We start from the raw sequence: 16,396 nt of genomic DNA, 5'->3' as shown, positions 1-16,396 counted from the left end.
CTCACTTACCTTGCACAGCTAATAGTTGCTCTTCAGTTGTCCAACGAGCATTAATTTTCTGGTTTGCCTAAAGAGCAAATTTGCATTTAGAGTTTTAAAGTATTCCACAACTAATTACTTACTATTGAAGGAGAGTCTTTTTTTTGGCAAATTTGGCAGCATAATTTGAGGGCAGCAATGTTTTACAAAGATAAATATTATAAAAATGTATCTTTTTAATATATTTTGGCATCAATAATTAGACCAAATGAAGCAAGAGCAGAAGTAGGCCATTCAGCCCAGTGAATCTGCACCACCATTCACTGTGATCATGGCTAGTTTGATAACTTTCAACTCCACTTTTCTGCCTTTTCTCCATAATCCTGGATCCCCTCACTAATTAATAATCTGTCTCAGCCATGAATATACTTAACAATCCAACTTTCACAGATCTCTGTGGTAAGAATTCCACAGATTCACTAACCTTAGAAGAAATTCATCATCTGAGATATCTGCTGGTGCTAGGCTTGACCATAAGGGGATGAATATCTTAGCATTTACTGTGTCAAATTCTCCAAGAATCATACATGTATATTATATAAAATAGCCTCTTAAACTGAGAACAGCCTGTTTCCTCAAACAATTTCTTCAAAATCAAGATCTACCTTTTGAACATTCTACGGACTACCTTCCATGCCTGTATAATTTTCCTTGGTTACAGGGGCCAAAACTGTTCACAGAATGTTGAAACCAGTACTGCACAAGACTATTTTGCCCTTACTTATACTTTTGGAGACTTAAGTCCACTTAAACATGGTTGGCAGGACCTTGCTTTAAATATGTCTCCTGAAAAACAGCAGATTTCAAATTGAAAAAAACAAAATCAGCATTACATTCAATGTCAGTCCACATTTGAACTGGGAATGGATCAAGGATGGAACCTACAATCTTGTAACTCAAGAGGCAGAGAGCTACTGAAAACAGAAAATAATTCAGGTATGTGCTCTAAATTGTACATTTTAAACAATTCTTATTTACTGCAAATCTGTATTCTAATCAACATTAAAACCACAATGGTGACCACATGCCTAAAAAAAGTTGAAAATTTGAGAGTTTGGAAAATACATCAATAAAGGCTTTTCGAAACACATCGACTACCAGTAGGGTCCTCATTTCTTCAAACACTTCAAATTTCCCACATCATTCTAACCTAAAGCTGAGATTCTGAGGGGTGGAAAAGCATGCTGAACATGCAAAGTGTTGCTAAATTTCTGACAAGTGCCACACTATTTTCCTCTGCATGTCAGAAAATTCGTGGACTTCTTCCATTTTGACAGCTTATTTCAACCTCAAGCTAATCTGCCCCGTAAATACCGCCCCTCCTTCAAAAAATGTCTGCACTTCCAAAACCACATACAAGGTTTCACACAAAATATCACGAACAAAAGCACAAATAGGAGGTAGCCTTCTGACTTGGAAATTAAATTGATTGGTAAATAGAAGATAATGTTGGGGAAGAAGAAAGGTACAAAAGATTGGTGGGCTGAAACAACACAGAAAAATACTTGTGTAGCTCCTGTTATATAGGATATTTGTACAGCACTTGTCCCAAAGAATCTGCTCTGGGACCTCAAAGTACCACTTTCATTTATAACTTGGGTGAAGGATTAGAAAATTGTTATCGGCAAACTTTAACAGACACTGGATTAGGGGGAACAAGTAATGCACAAGTTACGAAATGGTAAGTCAACAAAAATCACATTGTAGTACAATGGAGAACATCCAATTTGACCCCAAAAAAGGTAAGTCAACATTTTCAAAACGGCAAAACACTAGGAACTGTAAAGCAGCAGAGGGGTTTAGGTAGCTAGATATGTATACCAACAGAAGCTTATGAACATATGCAAAAGGAAATCAAGTAGTTAACAGCAAGTTATCTCAAGGGGGCTGGAATATCAAAACGGAAAACCCTACAATTCATTCATAATGGTGTTTTGATTAGATTTTATGTGAAATATTGCATTCAATTTTGGGCACTGCATCTCCCAAATATATATCTGTCTGAAAGCAGGTGTTGCACAGATTCAAGTACAAACATGGCATGTTTAAACTAGGAGAATAAGTTGCACAAACTTGGCTTTTATTTTCACATAAAGCAAACTGAGGAGTGATTCGATCAAGGTGATTTGAGGAATAGAGAGAGAAACAATTTCTTGTGGGGAAATCAAGAACAAGATACGTAATGAACAAGTTTGGCCACTAAGGAGCTAAATCAGGAAGCATTTTCACACAAAAAAGTTGGAAATGCGGGTGTTTGGGTACTGAGATTTAAACTGCTGATCAAACGCAATTCTTTGCATTGGTCAATAGTCTTGAGAGAAAATTAGCACAAATAACACAAAAATAATTTCCTAAGTTTAAAAATAAAACTGGTCATGTGAAGAGGTGGACTTATGCTAATTATAACTTCTTTGCAGATGAATTCACCATCCTTTCAAGCATACATCTGTTACTCCTGCCACACTGTTCGTTAGTGATAACCACACAGGGTCAGGATACTGGTCAGTCTTCGCTTAGGTATCATTGACAGAACTAGCTTACCTGAAGCAATCATGTTGCTCGGTCACAAAAGTTATGTCAAGAGAGCAAACAAAAGACTAACGGATAATATTAACAAACAGGGCTATAAGGCTTACCTATCTGTATGTTCAAAAGAGTGCCATCAACCCACCCTGTATTCTTAAGGTTATTTGGTTGAAGAATGGGCTTTATTGCAATTTAAAATTCATAGTATGCTGGGCAGGCACAGGCAAATATATACTATTCCTTGATTTTATTTAATAAGGTGAACAGTTCCTTACCTCAGGTGGCTTGAATTCCTCTATCCCACCGTCTAATTTTTGTTTGAGAGCACCATTTATCTGTTTCACATTTTGGATCTAGAATATTAGATTTTAATGACCCAATAAAAAAAAGAGTCACTGATAAAACTGTCAAAGATAGACTAAGAGAGATTTAGTTTATACTCCTAGTAGCACTACAGGAGACAGGCAAAGCATGATCATTTTCTTCTCTCCTTAGTTTCTGAAGCCATCAACTCCTTGCAGGTGTACATCTCCAAGGACACAATGTACTATTTCACCTTGCTCAAGTTGTCATTCTTGATGGATAAGCTTAAAGCAGTGAAGTGCTAGCAGTCCATTAGCCCCAGATCCAAAGGTGACTTGATTGCTCTGGACATCACACACAAACACTTTTGTGTAGAGTTCACCAATGATGGTAAATCAATGGTGTGAACAGTAGCTATTTTGTCCCTGAATCTAATAAAGAACGTAGCTTACAGCATATAATATCCTATCCAGGCACAATGAGTTGAATGGCCTCCTTCTATGCTGCATCATTCTGTGAAATCAGCCTAATGGTTGGGCATCAAATCACAGGGCTTCATGGGCTGTATATGTTTCAAAACTTTGTTTTTCTACTGAACAAATTTAAGAATTACTTGAAATCTATTTTACAAGAACAGCAATAATGATATTCTTCTTGTAAACAGGTCTGAAATGACATGTAATTAAGATTATCATGACTCTGCATTTATGTTATACATAATCTTTGAGAAGATAAGCAACTCTGTGTTTCCATAATTGATAAATATGTCATTTCCTGTGTGGTAAAGTTTTATGTTCTGTTTAATTACTCATGAATTTAGGACGAGCTCAGATACCTAAAAAGCCTTTGCAATAGAAGCCAAAGTTGAAGAAGAAATGTTCCAAAAAAAGACATGCTCATGGAAGCAAAATTCAGAGCCATCTTATAAGACAAACAAAATGACCCCACTGAAGCAGGCTAGTACATTGTGCATGTAACTTTCATGCTGTTACATTAACATATGTTGATTAAGTAAACCTGATCACAACTGCTGCTTTATATATCGAGCATAACTGTATATTCACTTAACTTTGGAATAAAGTGGCACAACAATTCAAATCTTGCCTTAAGACATTAAAGAAATGTACAAATATATTGATATTTCAAGTCACATGGGTAGGTTCCATTGAAACTCAATTGGGTCAGCACTGTACAATAGTAAATATAATAAAATTTGCCTTCTCCAGCAAGCACCAGGATTGGGTGGTGCCTGTAGATCAAAGATGGCAGTTAACACTAAGTAATAATTCACCTATTTGGGGCAAGATTGCAGCCAGTACTTTTACAATCATTTCAGATGGACAACAACATCTCTTAGAGCTACTTTGAACCCTGTTATATATATTTAAAAACTGTCAAAATTCAAAACACGATTCTGATCTTTTGCCCCTAAATATTCTAGGCAGCACTTTGACATAGTCCATGTGTCTGTTATTACGATAATGTAAGGACTTAAGGTGTTTCAAACCGGTACTTGATTTTCACTGGTAAAGTCCTGGAGTGCTTAAGCACCACTTGAAATTTATAAATGCTGTTTTTAACGCTTACTTTTAATGCTTGGGTGCAAGTCACTGCATGGTGTTTTACAAGGAAATTTTTGTAACCTTATAACAGTTCAGAAGCTTTTTTTATACACGCCCCTCAGGGAAAGCGCATTTGTATTGGGAATTGGATACACTGTTTGGTGGAGCATTCCAATTTGGAGCCAGATATTGTGAAATTTACTGTGCAGATCATTCAATATCAAAGACCTAAAGACGCTCAAGACTGCCCAACACCTCTGAATAAACATGCCTAGATGATCTGTCCAGAAATTTTTGGTCTAGTTACAAATAACTCGCCCCTTGTTGACTACACTGCAAGACAGATATATACAGAAAATAATGCTATTAATTACATCAACAAAAATTGCTGAGAAAACTCAGCGGGTCTGGCAGCAACGTTTTGAGATCATTGACCTTTCTTGAGAGCTGGACCTGAAATTTCTATTTAGGTTTGATTTCCAGCATCTACAGCTGTTTGGGTTTACTGATATCAAATAATTTCATTCTCTAATTTATGTCATTTAATTGCTGTTTCAAGTCAATCCAATCAAAATGTTCATTAATGCATATTACGTGAAAACAATTTTTATAAATGTTATTCTGAAATGATAAAAGTCAAACATTTTTGCAGAAACTATTTCATTCAGAGATTGATCAACATAAATCTAATTTTGCAAATGATCCACACATGCATGGAACTAGCTTAGTGTGTAATCTGCATTTCCATCAGACTTTTTCTTTCAAAAATTTACTGAGTGTATCTGAGAAAATAATAATCTCCATTGTTTATTAATTAGCTTCATTCCAGCCTAAATCAGACAAGTGGCCAGGGAACAGCAAGGAGATTTTTTTGGTTAATGAAGGTGTCATTCATCTTGAATTGACATGCAAGAGAGATATTTAAAAAAAGAGAGTCAGGAATAGTTCACAGCTATGATCTAGCTGTACCTAAACATTCCATCCACACCTTTGTGCATTTACGCTTTTAGTCTTACGTAGGAAAAGCAAGCAGAGAAATCATTAAGTATTGCAATACTTAATGATATTGCAGGTTTTATAACTGATGGTCCAGTCTAATAGCCAAAAGCAGGAATGATCCTAGCTGATGATAAACGTAACTAATTTTCCCTGCTGGAATTCTAGTATCGTAAGCACAATACTATGCATATATACTCAAAAGCTTGCGAGAAGTTACTAGAAAGGAATTCTGAAATTAACTGAAATGAACAAGCTGCAGAGCTTACTTGACGTTTAAGTGAGACCAACTCCATATCAAGCTGTCGGAGAACTGTGCTAGCAGCACCAGAGCTTGCAGATAACGCATCAAGATCCTCTTGAATCAGGAACATCCCTCTTGGAGGCTTCTGACTTATTCTTTGCTTTCCTTGAACAGTCCTTGTGTCCTTTTTTGGTGGGACACTTTTCACAGTTTGAGATCCCTGCTATAAGATAGAGGCATATTAAAGTCACAAGGTGCAGAATCAGAATCTTAAAGAACAGGAGAGAGCTACAGTATTTGTTTCATTTCACCTGTGCTGTCTCCGAAAAAGCAACTTTGATTAATTTACTAGCTCCACATTTTTATCCACAGCCCTCAAGTTCCTCATCCTCAACCAAATGACTAACGCCTTTTGAAATTACTCATGGAATCAGCTTTTCAAAAATAATCTTCAATTCTGAAAGCTCAAGTTGAATATTATTCTACAAAGATTAACTCAAGTCATTTTGACTAAGTGTGATGCAAGCCAGGAGCTTCTAAAAACAATTGATTCCTGAAACTCTCAATACTTGGAGGCCTGGATAAAGCAGACATCGAGAAGATGCTTCCACTAGTAGGGGTCACGAGGACCTGAAGGCACAGCTCCGGAGTGAATAACCAACCCTTTAGAACAGAGACGAGGAGGAATTTCTTCACCCGGAGGGTGGCTCATCAATGGAACTCGTTGCTGCAGAGAGATGCAGAGCTCAAGTCATTGAGTGCATTTAAGACACAGAGATAGGTTCTTGATTGGGTAAAGGGATCAAGCGTTACAGGGAGACGGCAGGAACATGGGGTTGAGAAACATATAAGCCATGATGGACTGGTGGAGTAGAATTAATGGGACGAATGGCCTAATTCTGCTCCTATATCTTAAGGGATCCTGCAGCTAGCTCAGTCAACAGTAGGTACTACTCATAGTAGTGCTTCAATACACGATTAAATCACTGTTAAAAATCAACATTAAAATTCAAATTTGCATGGGAGAAGGAATGTCATCTTAAATTTAGGTAGTTGGCTAAATTTGAGAAATGTAATAAGTCAATTTGTATATCATTTCAAGACAGGAGATCCAGAAGAAAAAGTAACCACAAAATCTAGTTATTATTGTTTTTAAAAACAGAAAGCAAGATATAAAACTTAAAAACTGCAAGTGCATTTTCATTTACTTACAAATTGAACAGCTTGATCAATAAATTAAAAACCATCTCCTCCCACCCCCATATCTCATCTGACAAACTAGTTGTCGACTACGAGGAAATTCCCGGATTCTAAAAAGAGATATATCAGAAGCTTATCAATTTTTAAGTACAATAGTGATTAAAATACAACGCGCACCCTGCTCATGTGATAGCTTAATTCCGTAAGTCATTAACAAATGCAATTCTTTAAATTCAACAAACTGAATCCACAAGAATGTAAATTAGCTTTCAGAAATATCCCACTTAGTTATTACAATTTGTAAACTATGCTTCACTTTGATTATTAACTGAAGTAAGTGATATCTGGGACAAATGCTGAAATGCAGACATGCAAGTGTACCACCAACTAAAATGTATGTAGTGTCATATCACATCAGGACTGTATTTGAGTTTTAAAAGTAACATTATACACATAAGGTCATTGTTACAAATTTCAAAATTCACAGTATCTATTTTCTGGTAAAAATCTAAAAGGTTGATTAAAATCAATTTCTATCCAACATTTTTTTAAGACAATACAGCCGTGATGTGTGCAGCTAATTTGAAATTTATAAAATTAAATCAACTGACCTCTTTTTTTGCTTCTTTGCTTGGCTCAATTTCACTATCAAGGATACTAGCTGCATTCACATTGGATTCTTCAATCTCATCACCACTGCAAAAGATGACAACTTACAAATCAATCATTGAGCTTGAAGTTACTGTGCAAACAATACTCATTAGAAAAGTTACTCAACAGTCTTGATCAAAAATGAAAAGTTGCCTCAATGAACACAATGTGGTTTTAAGTTCTGGCATTGCAGGTTTTTTAAAAATTCACTCTCAGGAATGTGAGCATCACCAACTGAGGGGCCACTTGCTGCCCATCCCCAATTGGTGGTGATGAGCTGCTATTTTGAACTGCGGCAGCCCTGTTGTGTAGAAACACCCACCATGTTGTTAGGGTGTTCCAGGATTCTGATCCCACAACAGTAAAGGAATGGTAATACACGTTCAATTCAGGATGCCGAGAGAACTTGTAGGTCATGACATTTCCATGAATCTGCTGCCCTTGTCCTTCAAGTTGGTAGGGGTTGCAGCTTTGAAAGGTGCTGTTAAAGGTGTTAGCAAGTTGCTGCAGGACATCTTGTAGATGGCACGCAGCATTTCCTCTGATTTTCTTGAAGGCTGCGTGGGCCTCCAAGGCATGAACATGGCAAGTACTTCCAGTCAATACCGCAGTAACACCGATCGCCATGAACACCACATCAGAATGGTCGCACAATGTAAAGGGAATGGTGGGCACACTGCCACTTGTGTCAGTGGAGAAGGGAATGAATGTTGAAGCTGGTGGATAGGTGCTAATTAAACAGGCTGCTTCAGGGCTGTTGGAGCTACAACCATCCAGAGAAGTGGAGGGAGGCCACCTCACAACTGACCTGAGCTTCAGAAGATGGTGGATAAGCTGTGCAAGACAGGTCGAGAATTACTTGCCACAGAATTCCTATCCATCTGATTGCTCGTGGCCATCATAACGTATATGACTAGTCACTTTCTTATTGATAGCCATCTCCAGGACATTGATGTTGGGAGGTTTAGCAATGGCAATACTATTGAGTATCAAGGGGTGGTGGTTAGATTTTCTCCTGCTTGTGATGGTCATCACCTGGCACTTGTGTGGCACAAATGTTGCTTGCCACTTATCAGCCCAAGCCTGGATGTTACTCCAGGTCTTAATTCTGTTGGACACCAACTGCTTCATTATTTGAAGAGCCACAAATGATTAAATCACCAGCACTTCCGTCCTCATGATCAAAGTCATTGATGAAGCAGCTGAAGATGATTTGCCTCCGACACAACCCTAAGGAACTCCTACATGGTGTCCTGCAGCAGAGATGACTGATCTATAACTATCACAACCATCTGGCTTTGTGCCAGGTATGACTATAACCAGCACAGCAATTTCTAATTCCCATTAACTCCAGTTTTGCCAGGGATCTTTGAGGCAGTTGCTCTGACCTCACCTCTGGAGCTTAACTCTATGTCCATGTTTGGACCAAAGCAGTATATGGTCAGGAATTAGTGGCCCTGGCAGAACACAAACTGAATGTTAATGACCAGGTTATCGCTGCTGGGTCACACTGTTGATGATCACGAATAGACTGATTGGGTGGTAAACGGGCACGTTCACTTCTTAATATTAACAAAGTTACGTTAATTCAAATCTATCTATGCAGAAAAAAAATCACAAAATGCTGTGGTAATTTTGTTAATTCAGAAAGAGCATAGAAATAGGAATAGGCCATTTAGTTCTAGCAGTTCTTCAAATAGCTATCTGCATTTTTAATTTGAATCTGTATTTTCCAAACAAATAGGTCACATTCAATTAATTCTGTCAATCAACTCAGTCAAAATTTATTCATGCAGAGGTACAAAACATTCCTGGCTGGCAACTAAATACTATTAATAACTCACAATCTAACCTGTTGTCTAAGTGAACATTAACAATAAAAACCAATCTGCAAACAAGGGAGTATCGTTAGAACAGAGAATTCAAAACAGAGGGAATTATAAAATTTCTGAATTCATTGGTCAGAAAACTTAATTAAGTGATAAAGATATGCTCCTTTATATGCGCACCCAAGGAGAATGCGAGTTTTCATCAATATGAAACAGTAAGAGGAAAAATAATGCTAAATTAAAATTATTCCTTAATAGTCTATATTAGCATAACTGGGAGGAAAAAGCAAGCTTCTGGTAATTGGGAACTCCTGGAAGTCACAATAAGTTTTTTAGATGATGACCTGAAAAAAAAAATGACGACTGGAGCGCCGAGGAAAATATGCACAAGTTTGACCAAAATATGACATCATAAAGCAGAAGACTGTGGTAATAACTGACAACTGTGGAGTTCTCAAGAATACCTGTATGTTAAGGTAGAATCTGTTGCCAACTTACTTTTGGCACAACTAATTCATCCGGTTGGCAAGGGTAGCAGCAGCATCTTGCACAAGTGCAATCAGAAAATTCTGAAGCAGCAAAATTGAATGTTAGTTTGTTGGTCTTTGCCAGCATATACAAAGTTTGAAGCTATTTTGGAAAGTTTAAGTCTTGGCATTCAGATCACAGATGCTATAATGGAATAAACGCGGCTGTGAGATATCAAAGAATCAAAAGATATGTTTCAGCATGCTGGATGCTGAGCAACCTATCTTCACTACAATGAAGACAAACTAAGATATTTGAGGAAATCTGACGTTCCAATAGAACGTATCTTAACATTTACTATGTATGAATGAATTCAATCTAACTGCTGGACATTTCAAAGTGACTTACGTTTATAGGCACTTTAGTTGAGCAGGGCAGTGCATTTTCATAATTCTTTTAGTGACACCTGGTTGCTTTCAGAGCCACTCAGTGTTGCACGGGGTGGAAAACTCAAAGTGTGCTTAATTGCATTTCCCCTTCCCACCCAAAAAATGTTTGAAATAATGGGAGCATTTCGACACTTATGTTGGCACGTGTAGTCCCTTTGTTACCAACAGGTTCCGTTTTGGAGTCTGTTCATAAGTCAATTTGCATGCAAGTCAGAATACAACGTGGGACAATATGAAGCAGCTGTAAGCACAGGAAATATTCATATGACAGGATTTTAAATTTACATCCTGTATGGGATTGTGTTTGTAAGTCAGATGTTCACCAGTCAGGGACTCCCTGTACTCAGAAATTGAAATCATTCTGCAAACAAACAAAGTCAGTTTTTGGAAAACCATCACACTTAAAACATTGTACCAAGAGCCCAGCTTGTGTTACTGCTGGACAAGTCAGATCTCAGAATGAAGTTCAGCTTGGCAGATTTTAATACTTTTCAATACATTTCATTTAATGCATTTGTGTTTCACAGAAACAAAATGCACAATGCTGCAGTTCTGGTTTTACAATAAAAATCAAATTTATTTTGCATAATAAACTTAAGGTAAATAAAATAAAACAAATTCATAGAACACAATTTTGAAAGATCTTAAGGGCCAGTAAAATGTGATCCTATTTACCCCACTACCATTATTTCACAGCAGTCAAACAGAGGGGATTGCCTTTTCCACCACATCCATAACTTAAAAATCAGGAATTGAAAGGAGTAATTATTAGTCACACAACTGAGCTTAGACTTGCTCGGTTTTAAATGACACCTTCAGGGGTCTAACCAAACACTTCCATTCTGAGAATTTCAAGCAAAATGCTTTCAATGAGATAACCTATCTCTGCTCTTCAAGAAAAACTGTCTTACATCTGACTCCAACCAACAATGTAGACAAGCTTTGGGTCTTTCCCCAATCAAAATCAAGAAAAGCCTCATTCTAAAGTGAAAACAAGTTCATGTTTTTCAATATTCACTCTAATCATAAAACAATACAAACAAATTGTCACCTGAAGAACCCTCTCTCATGCTGGTTTAAGAGGATAAAAGACTCCAGAAATTCTGGCAGCTTAACCATTAAATTCCCCTCATTTGTGCAAACCAAAGCCTACAAGCTAATAGTTCAAATTAGAAAATTGAACTAAATTATATTTATATAAACCTCACACCTGACATCACACCAGAAAGATATTAAATGAAGAAATAAACAAAAGTGAACCTTGAAAAGACAAAATGTTCTTCAATAAGGAATAGCGATAGAAAATTACTTTTATGGAAAGGAGAACTGTTAAATTTTAAAAGGTTACCTCTTCATTTCACACTTTAGATACATGTTTAAATTAGGTATTTAGGTATGCTTTCACAGTGTAAATGGGCTGCACTTCCTTGGAAAATTACCTATTTTGTAAGTTCCATATACTTTATTCAGGAAGCAAACTGTCAAACATTGATGCCTCATCATTCTGAAGTATTTATTTACACTGGTGTTTTATGTCAGATAATAAGTAACAGATCCTTCTGGGACTCTAGCAACTTGTGCTAAACAGTGGGGAGTTGGTCCGGCAATATTTACCTTCCTTCCTTATCCCTTTTCATCTGCTTACGAGCATGACGATCCATTACACTGGTCTTGGTCCGTGTCTTCTTCCAGGAGTAATAGAACTTCACCAGACTAGCTATGGATTTGTCAGGCAACTGCGGAGACACATATGGTTAACAAGTTTTATTTAACAAAAATCCACTTAGTGTGCTTAACTGTGGCGGTTTTATCAAGCTTAAAAGTCTATATTCAGTCAATGACTGTGTTTAAGATAACGATAGATTTTTGAGCCAAGTAGTCAAGGGGTAGGACAGGAGAGGGGCTGTTGATCATTCATAATGGTACCAAATGGCAGAGAACATTTAAGGTTCGAATGGCCTATTACCGCTCTTGTTGTTGAATTTTATAAAATACAAATGAAAATGACTCAGTTCAACAGGTAAATGTATCTTCTTTGAAGACTAGTTCAATCCCTATTTTGAACTAGTTAATTTCAACTAGGCCAGCGGCAGCAGCATTAGCCAGTCTTGGTAATCCTGTGTTTGGATGAAGGCCTATGGAGAGATCAGTTTCTTTGTCAATGACATCTGTTAAAAAGAGCAGAGGTTGAGCATTTCACTTCTATTGTCAATCTGCCCCTCAACACTCATTATCCGTGTTCTTAAGTGAAAAGAGCAGTCTTTTGTATCGGGGTACCAGTTTTGGTGAGATAAACATGGACAGTACCTTTCAAAAAAATAGTTGAGCAGAACAGTTAAATGTTTAGAAGAGAAATGAATTAGATTTTTTAAGTTCCTTCACTAGGCCATCGACTCCCCTGATTAGATTATAGAAAAATATACGCAAAGAACAACTCATCCCTGCATTTGGAAGTCTTTCACAATGCAGTGTGGGAGGCACTTGAGCCAACCATTAAAGCAAACATTTGCTTTAGCATCTACAATATTTATAATTTGGAATTAAGCATCTAATAATGACCATGAATCCACAGGTAATGGTCAGAAAAACTTCTGATTCACTTATATCCGTCCTTTGGGCAAAGAAACTGCCATCCTTACCTGGCCTGGCCAACTTGTGATTCTAGACCTACAGTAATGTGGGTGATTCTTCACTGTCCTCTTAAGCAGTTAGGAATGGGCAATAAATGCTAGCCTAGCCAGAGAACCCCTCATTCCACGAACGAATAAAAAAATTAACGTTTCTTTAAATTAAAAAGAAACTCCTGATTGTTTGAAAAGTTCATTATTCATGCATTAATGCATGTTTTTTTTGCTGATTTTAATGATCTCGTGATAATAGTCTGTTGTAACTCAGTTTCAGGCCTAGCCACTTTCAGCTGAGCCACATGGTTGAAAACCTTCAACGAAACAAACAGAATCCCAAGGTTTAGACATAACATTTGAAAAATGTTTCTCAGCAGTCCCAGCTCATATAAGTCACCTAGTCTTACCTGACTGCTAGATTGCATACGGCCGCTCTTTCATTTGAGATTTGGCTGGTGGTGGTTTAACCTGAGGGTCATGCACTTCAGGCAAGGGGAGAGGTTGAGAAGGACAGTCCTTCATGGTAACCTCAGCTGGTGCAGGAATTGAACCCATGTTGTTGATGCCATTCTACAAAATGCCAATACTTTGATTTCTATGAAAATAAACTACCATTATGCAAGTATTAAAATGTGTTCTTTTGACCTGGTTGATCTGTATAATTTAACATCAGTCTGGCAAAATAAATATGATATTGACCTCAGAGCATGCCATTTCTTGATACCCCTCTCTCTGGTAATTCACATCCTGTAGTAGTTAATGCCTTCATATTAACAAGATTTAAATGGTTAAGAGAGTAAACCTAACCCAAAATCTGAAGTGGAATTGCATTAGGCAGTAGGTATGTCTCCTACATCACCTTCTGACAGCTCCTGCAATCAACATGGCTCTAGGTGTATAGTGTCTTTTTCTCTGGGTACCAGCTTATAAGATTTGAAGAGGGGCAGATGCTTGCAAGTCTGCACAATCTAAACAGCCTCACTTTACATAAAAAAAAATAAAAGCAACCCTTTCCACTTGGAAGCGGATCTGGAGATAATGTGTCCCAGCATAAACCATGTCTTGCAATCCAAAGCAAGGTAATGCAAGACGGTCCAAGTTGACCATGATATTGTCATTCCACAGGGAAACCAGATGAACTGACAGGCTCTATAGTGAGGTATAACCAACCTTTTACTAAAAGTACATTGAAGACTACTGTGGTACAAGCTCCAGTGAGCAACCAACTGGTACAATCAATTAAGCAGTCAAGAGCAACTGTGAGCACGTCCCTGAAGCTATAATCTGAGAGAAGTGTAGTCAATACCATATCTGCCCGCAAGCCAGCATCTCAGAAAAAGAGCAGCACTATTATATCCGAGATGACATACTGAGAAACTCTTCAAAATGGCAAGGTGGCTGGGTGAATTCAATGCACATACTGGAACACTGATATATAGCCTATGTTCCACAACTGTAATACATCAGACAAGATCAAATGATAACATTCAATAGATTCTGGGTGGCCTGAAGCACAAAAGGCAAACGATTAGTGTGTAACTGCAGCAAGTAATTAGGAATAGAATGCCCTCATTCATCGAGTGGAATTTAATAGAAAAGAAAGGAGGTGGTTTGATTCAATTGCACAGGGCACTGCAGAGAAACACCTGGAGTATTGTGAACAGTATAGATCACCTTATTTAAATACATTGGAATAGATTCACAGAATGCTTCCCAGACGAATACTTGGAATGGGTGGGCTGTTTTAGGAGTTAAGAATAGACAGGATAGGCATGCATCTGCCACAGCTAACAGGAGGAGGTTACTTAAATTTCAATCAAGATTCTGAACAGACTTGTTAGGGTTGATGTGGAGACGATATTTCCTCTTATAGAACATAGAACATAGAAAAGTACAGCACAGTACACGCCCTTTGGCCCACGATGTTGTGCCGTGGAATATTCCTAATCCAAAAATAAAATAACCTAACCTACATTCCCCTCAATTCACTGCTGTCCATGTGCATGTTCAGCAGTCACTTAAATGTCACTAATGACTCCGCTTCCACGACTACCACTGGTAAAGCATTCCATGCGCTCACAACTCTCTGGGTGAAGAACCTCCCTCTGACGTCTCCTCTATACCTTCCTCCAACACCTTAAAACTATGACCCCTTGTGGCAGTCAATCCTGCCCTGGGGAAAAGTCTCCGGCTATCAACTCTATCCATGCCTCTCGTTACCTTGTACACCTCGATCAGGTCACCTCTCTTCCTGCTTCTCCCCAGAGAGAAAAGTCCGAGCTCAGTCAACCTCTCCTCGTAAGACAAGCCCTCCAGTCCAGGCAGCATCCTGGAAAAACCTCCTTTGCACCCTCTCCGTCTTTCCTATAATAGGGCGACCAGAACTGGACACAATATTCCAAGTGTGGTCTCACCAGGGTCTTATACAGCTGCAACATAACCTCACGGCTCAAACTCGATCCCCCTGTTAATGAAAGCCAAAACACCATATGCTTTCTTAACAACCTTATCCACCTGGATGGCAACTTTGAGGGAGCTATGCAATTGAACACCAAGATCCCACTGTTCCTCCACGCAGCCGAGAATCCTGCCGTTAATCCTATATTCAGCATTTAAGTTCGACCTTCCAAAATGCATCACTTCGCATTTATCCAGGTTGAACTCCATCTGCCATTTCTCAGCCCAGCTCTGCATTCTGTCAATGTCTCGCTGAAGCCTGCAATAGCCCTCGATACTATCAACAGCACCTCCAACCTTTGTGTCATCAGCAAACATGCTAACCCACTCCTCAACCTCCTCATCTAAGTCATTTATAAAAACTACAAAGAGCAGAGGCCCAAGAACAGAGCCCTGCAGGACACCACTCAGCACTGACCTCCAGGCAGAATACTTACCATCTACAACCACTCTCTGCCTCCTGTCAGCCAACCAATTCTGAATCCAGACAGCCAAATCACCCTATACTCCATACCTCCTGACTTTATGAATGAGCCTGCTGTGGAGAACCTTATCAAATGCCTTGCTGAAGCCCATGTACACCACATCCACTGCTCGACCCTCGTCAACCTGTCTCGTGACCTCCTCAAAGAACTCAATAAGATTTGAGAGGCATGACCTGCCCCTCACAAAGCCATGCTGACTCCCGTTAATCATGCTATGCTTTTCCAAACAGTCATAAATCCTATCCCTCAGAATTCTTTCCAAAACCTTGCTGACCACACACATAAGGCTGACTGGTCTGTAATTTCCAGGGATTTCCCTATTCCCTTTCTTGAAAAGAGGAACAACATTTGCCTCCCTCCAATCTTCCGGTACAACTCCCGTGGAGAGTGAGGATGTTTAGTAGGTGAATACCTAGAACTAGGGTGGGGGCACTGCTTTAAAAATATGGGGTCACCTATTTAAAACAGAGAGAAGGTGAAATTTTCTCGATTTCAGTCTCTTTGGAGTTCTCCTCCTCAAATAAACAGCTGAAATGTTTTGTTTTGAAAGCACTGGGAAGGAG

At 38.4% G+C, this 16,396-nt stretch overlaps 1 protein-coding gene across 4 annotated transcripts in view; it reads right to left on the bottom strand.

Annotated features, from left to right (window-relative positions):
• Positions 1 to 16,396, bottom strand: part of rcor1 (REST corepressor 1) — a 202,789-nt gene that overhangs the window by 6,234 nt on the left and 180,159 nt on the right. For 2 of the 4 annotated variants that reach the window (XM_048537059.2, XM_048537055.2), the window contains 5 exons: positions 11,882 to 12,003; positions 7,482 to 7,566; positions 5,696 to 5,893; positions 2,841 to 2,918; positions 10 to 67 (listed from right to left, as the gene is read on the bottom strand). In XM_048537059.2, the coding sequence (XP_048393016.1) occupies positions 10 to 67; positions 2,841 to 2,918; positions 5,696 to 5,893; positions 7,482 to 7,566; positions 11,882 to 12,003 (541 nt within the window). The remainder of the gene's footprint in view (positions 1 to 9; positions 68 to 2,840; positions 2,919 to 5,695; positions 5,894 to 7,481; positions 7,567 to 11,881; positions 12,004 to 16,396) is intronic. The other 2 variants (XM_048537056.2, XM_048537057.2) reach the window with 2 other exon arrangements.

This window comes from Stegostoma tigrinum, chromosome 10 (genome assembly GCF_030684315.1).
Source record: "Stegostoma tigrinum isolate sSteTig4 chromosome 10, sSteTig4.hap1, whole genome shotgun sequence".
Taxonomy (NCBI): Eukaryota; Metazoa; Chordata; class Chondrichthyes; order Orectolobiformes; family Stegostomatidae; genus Stegostoma; species Stegostoma tigrinum.
This window is presented reverse-complemented; position numbering and strand designations above follow the sequence as displayed.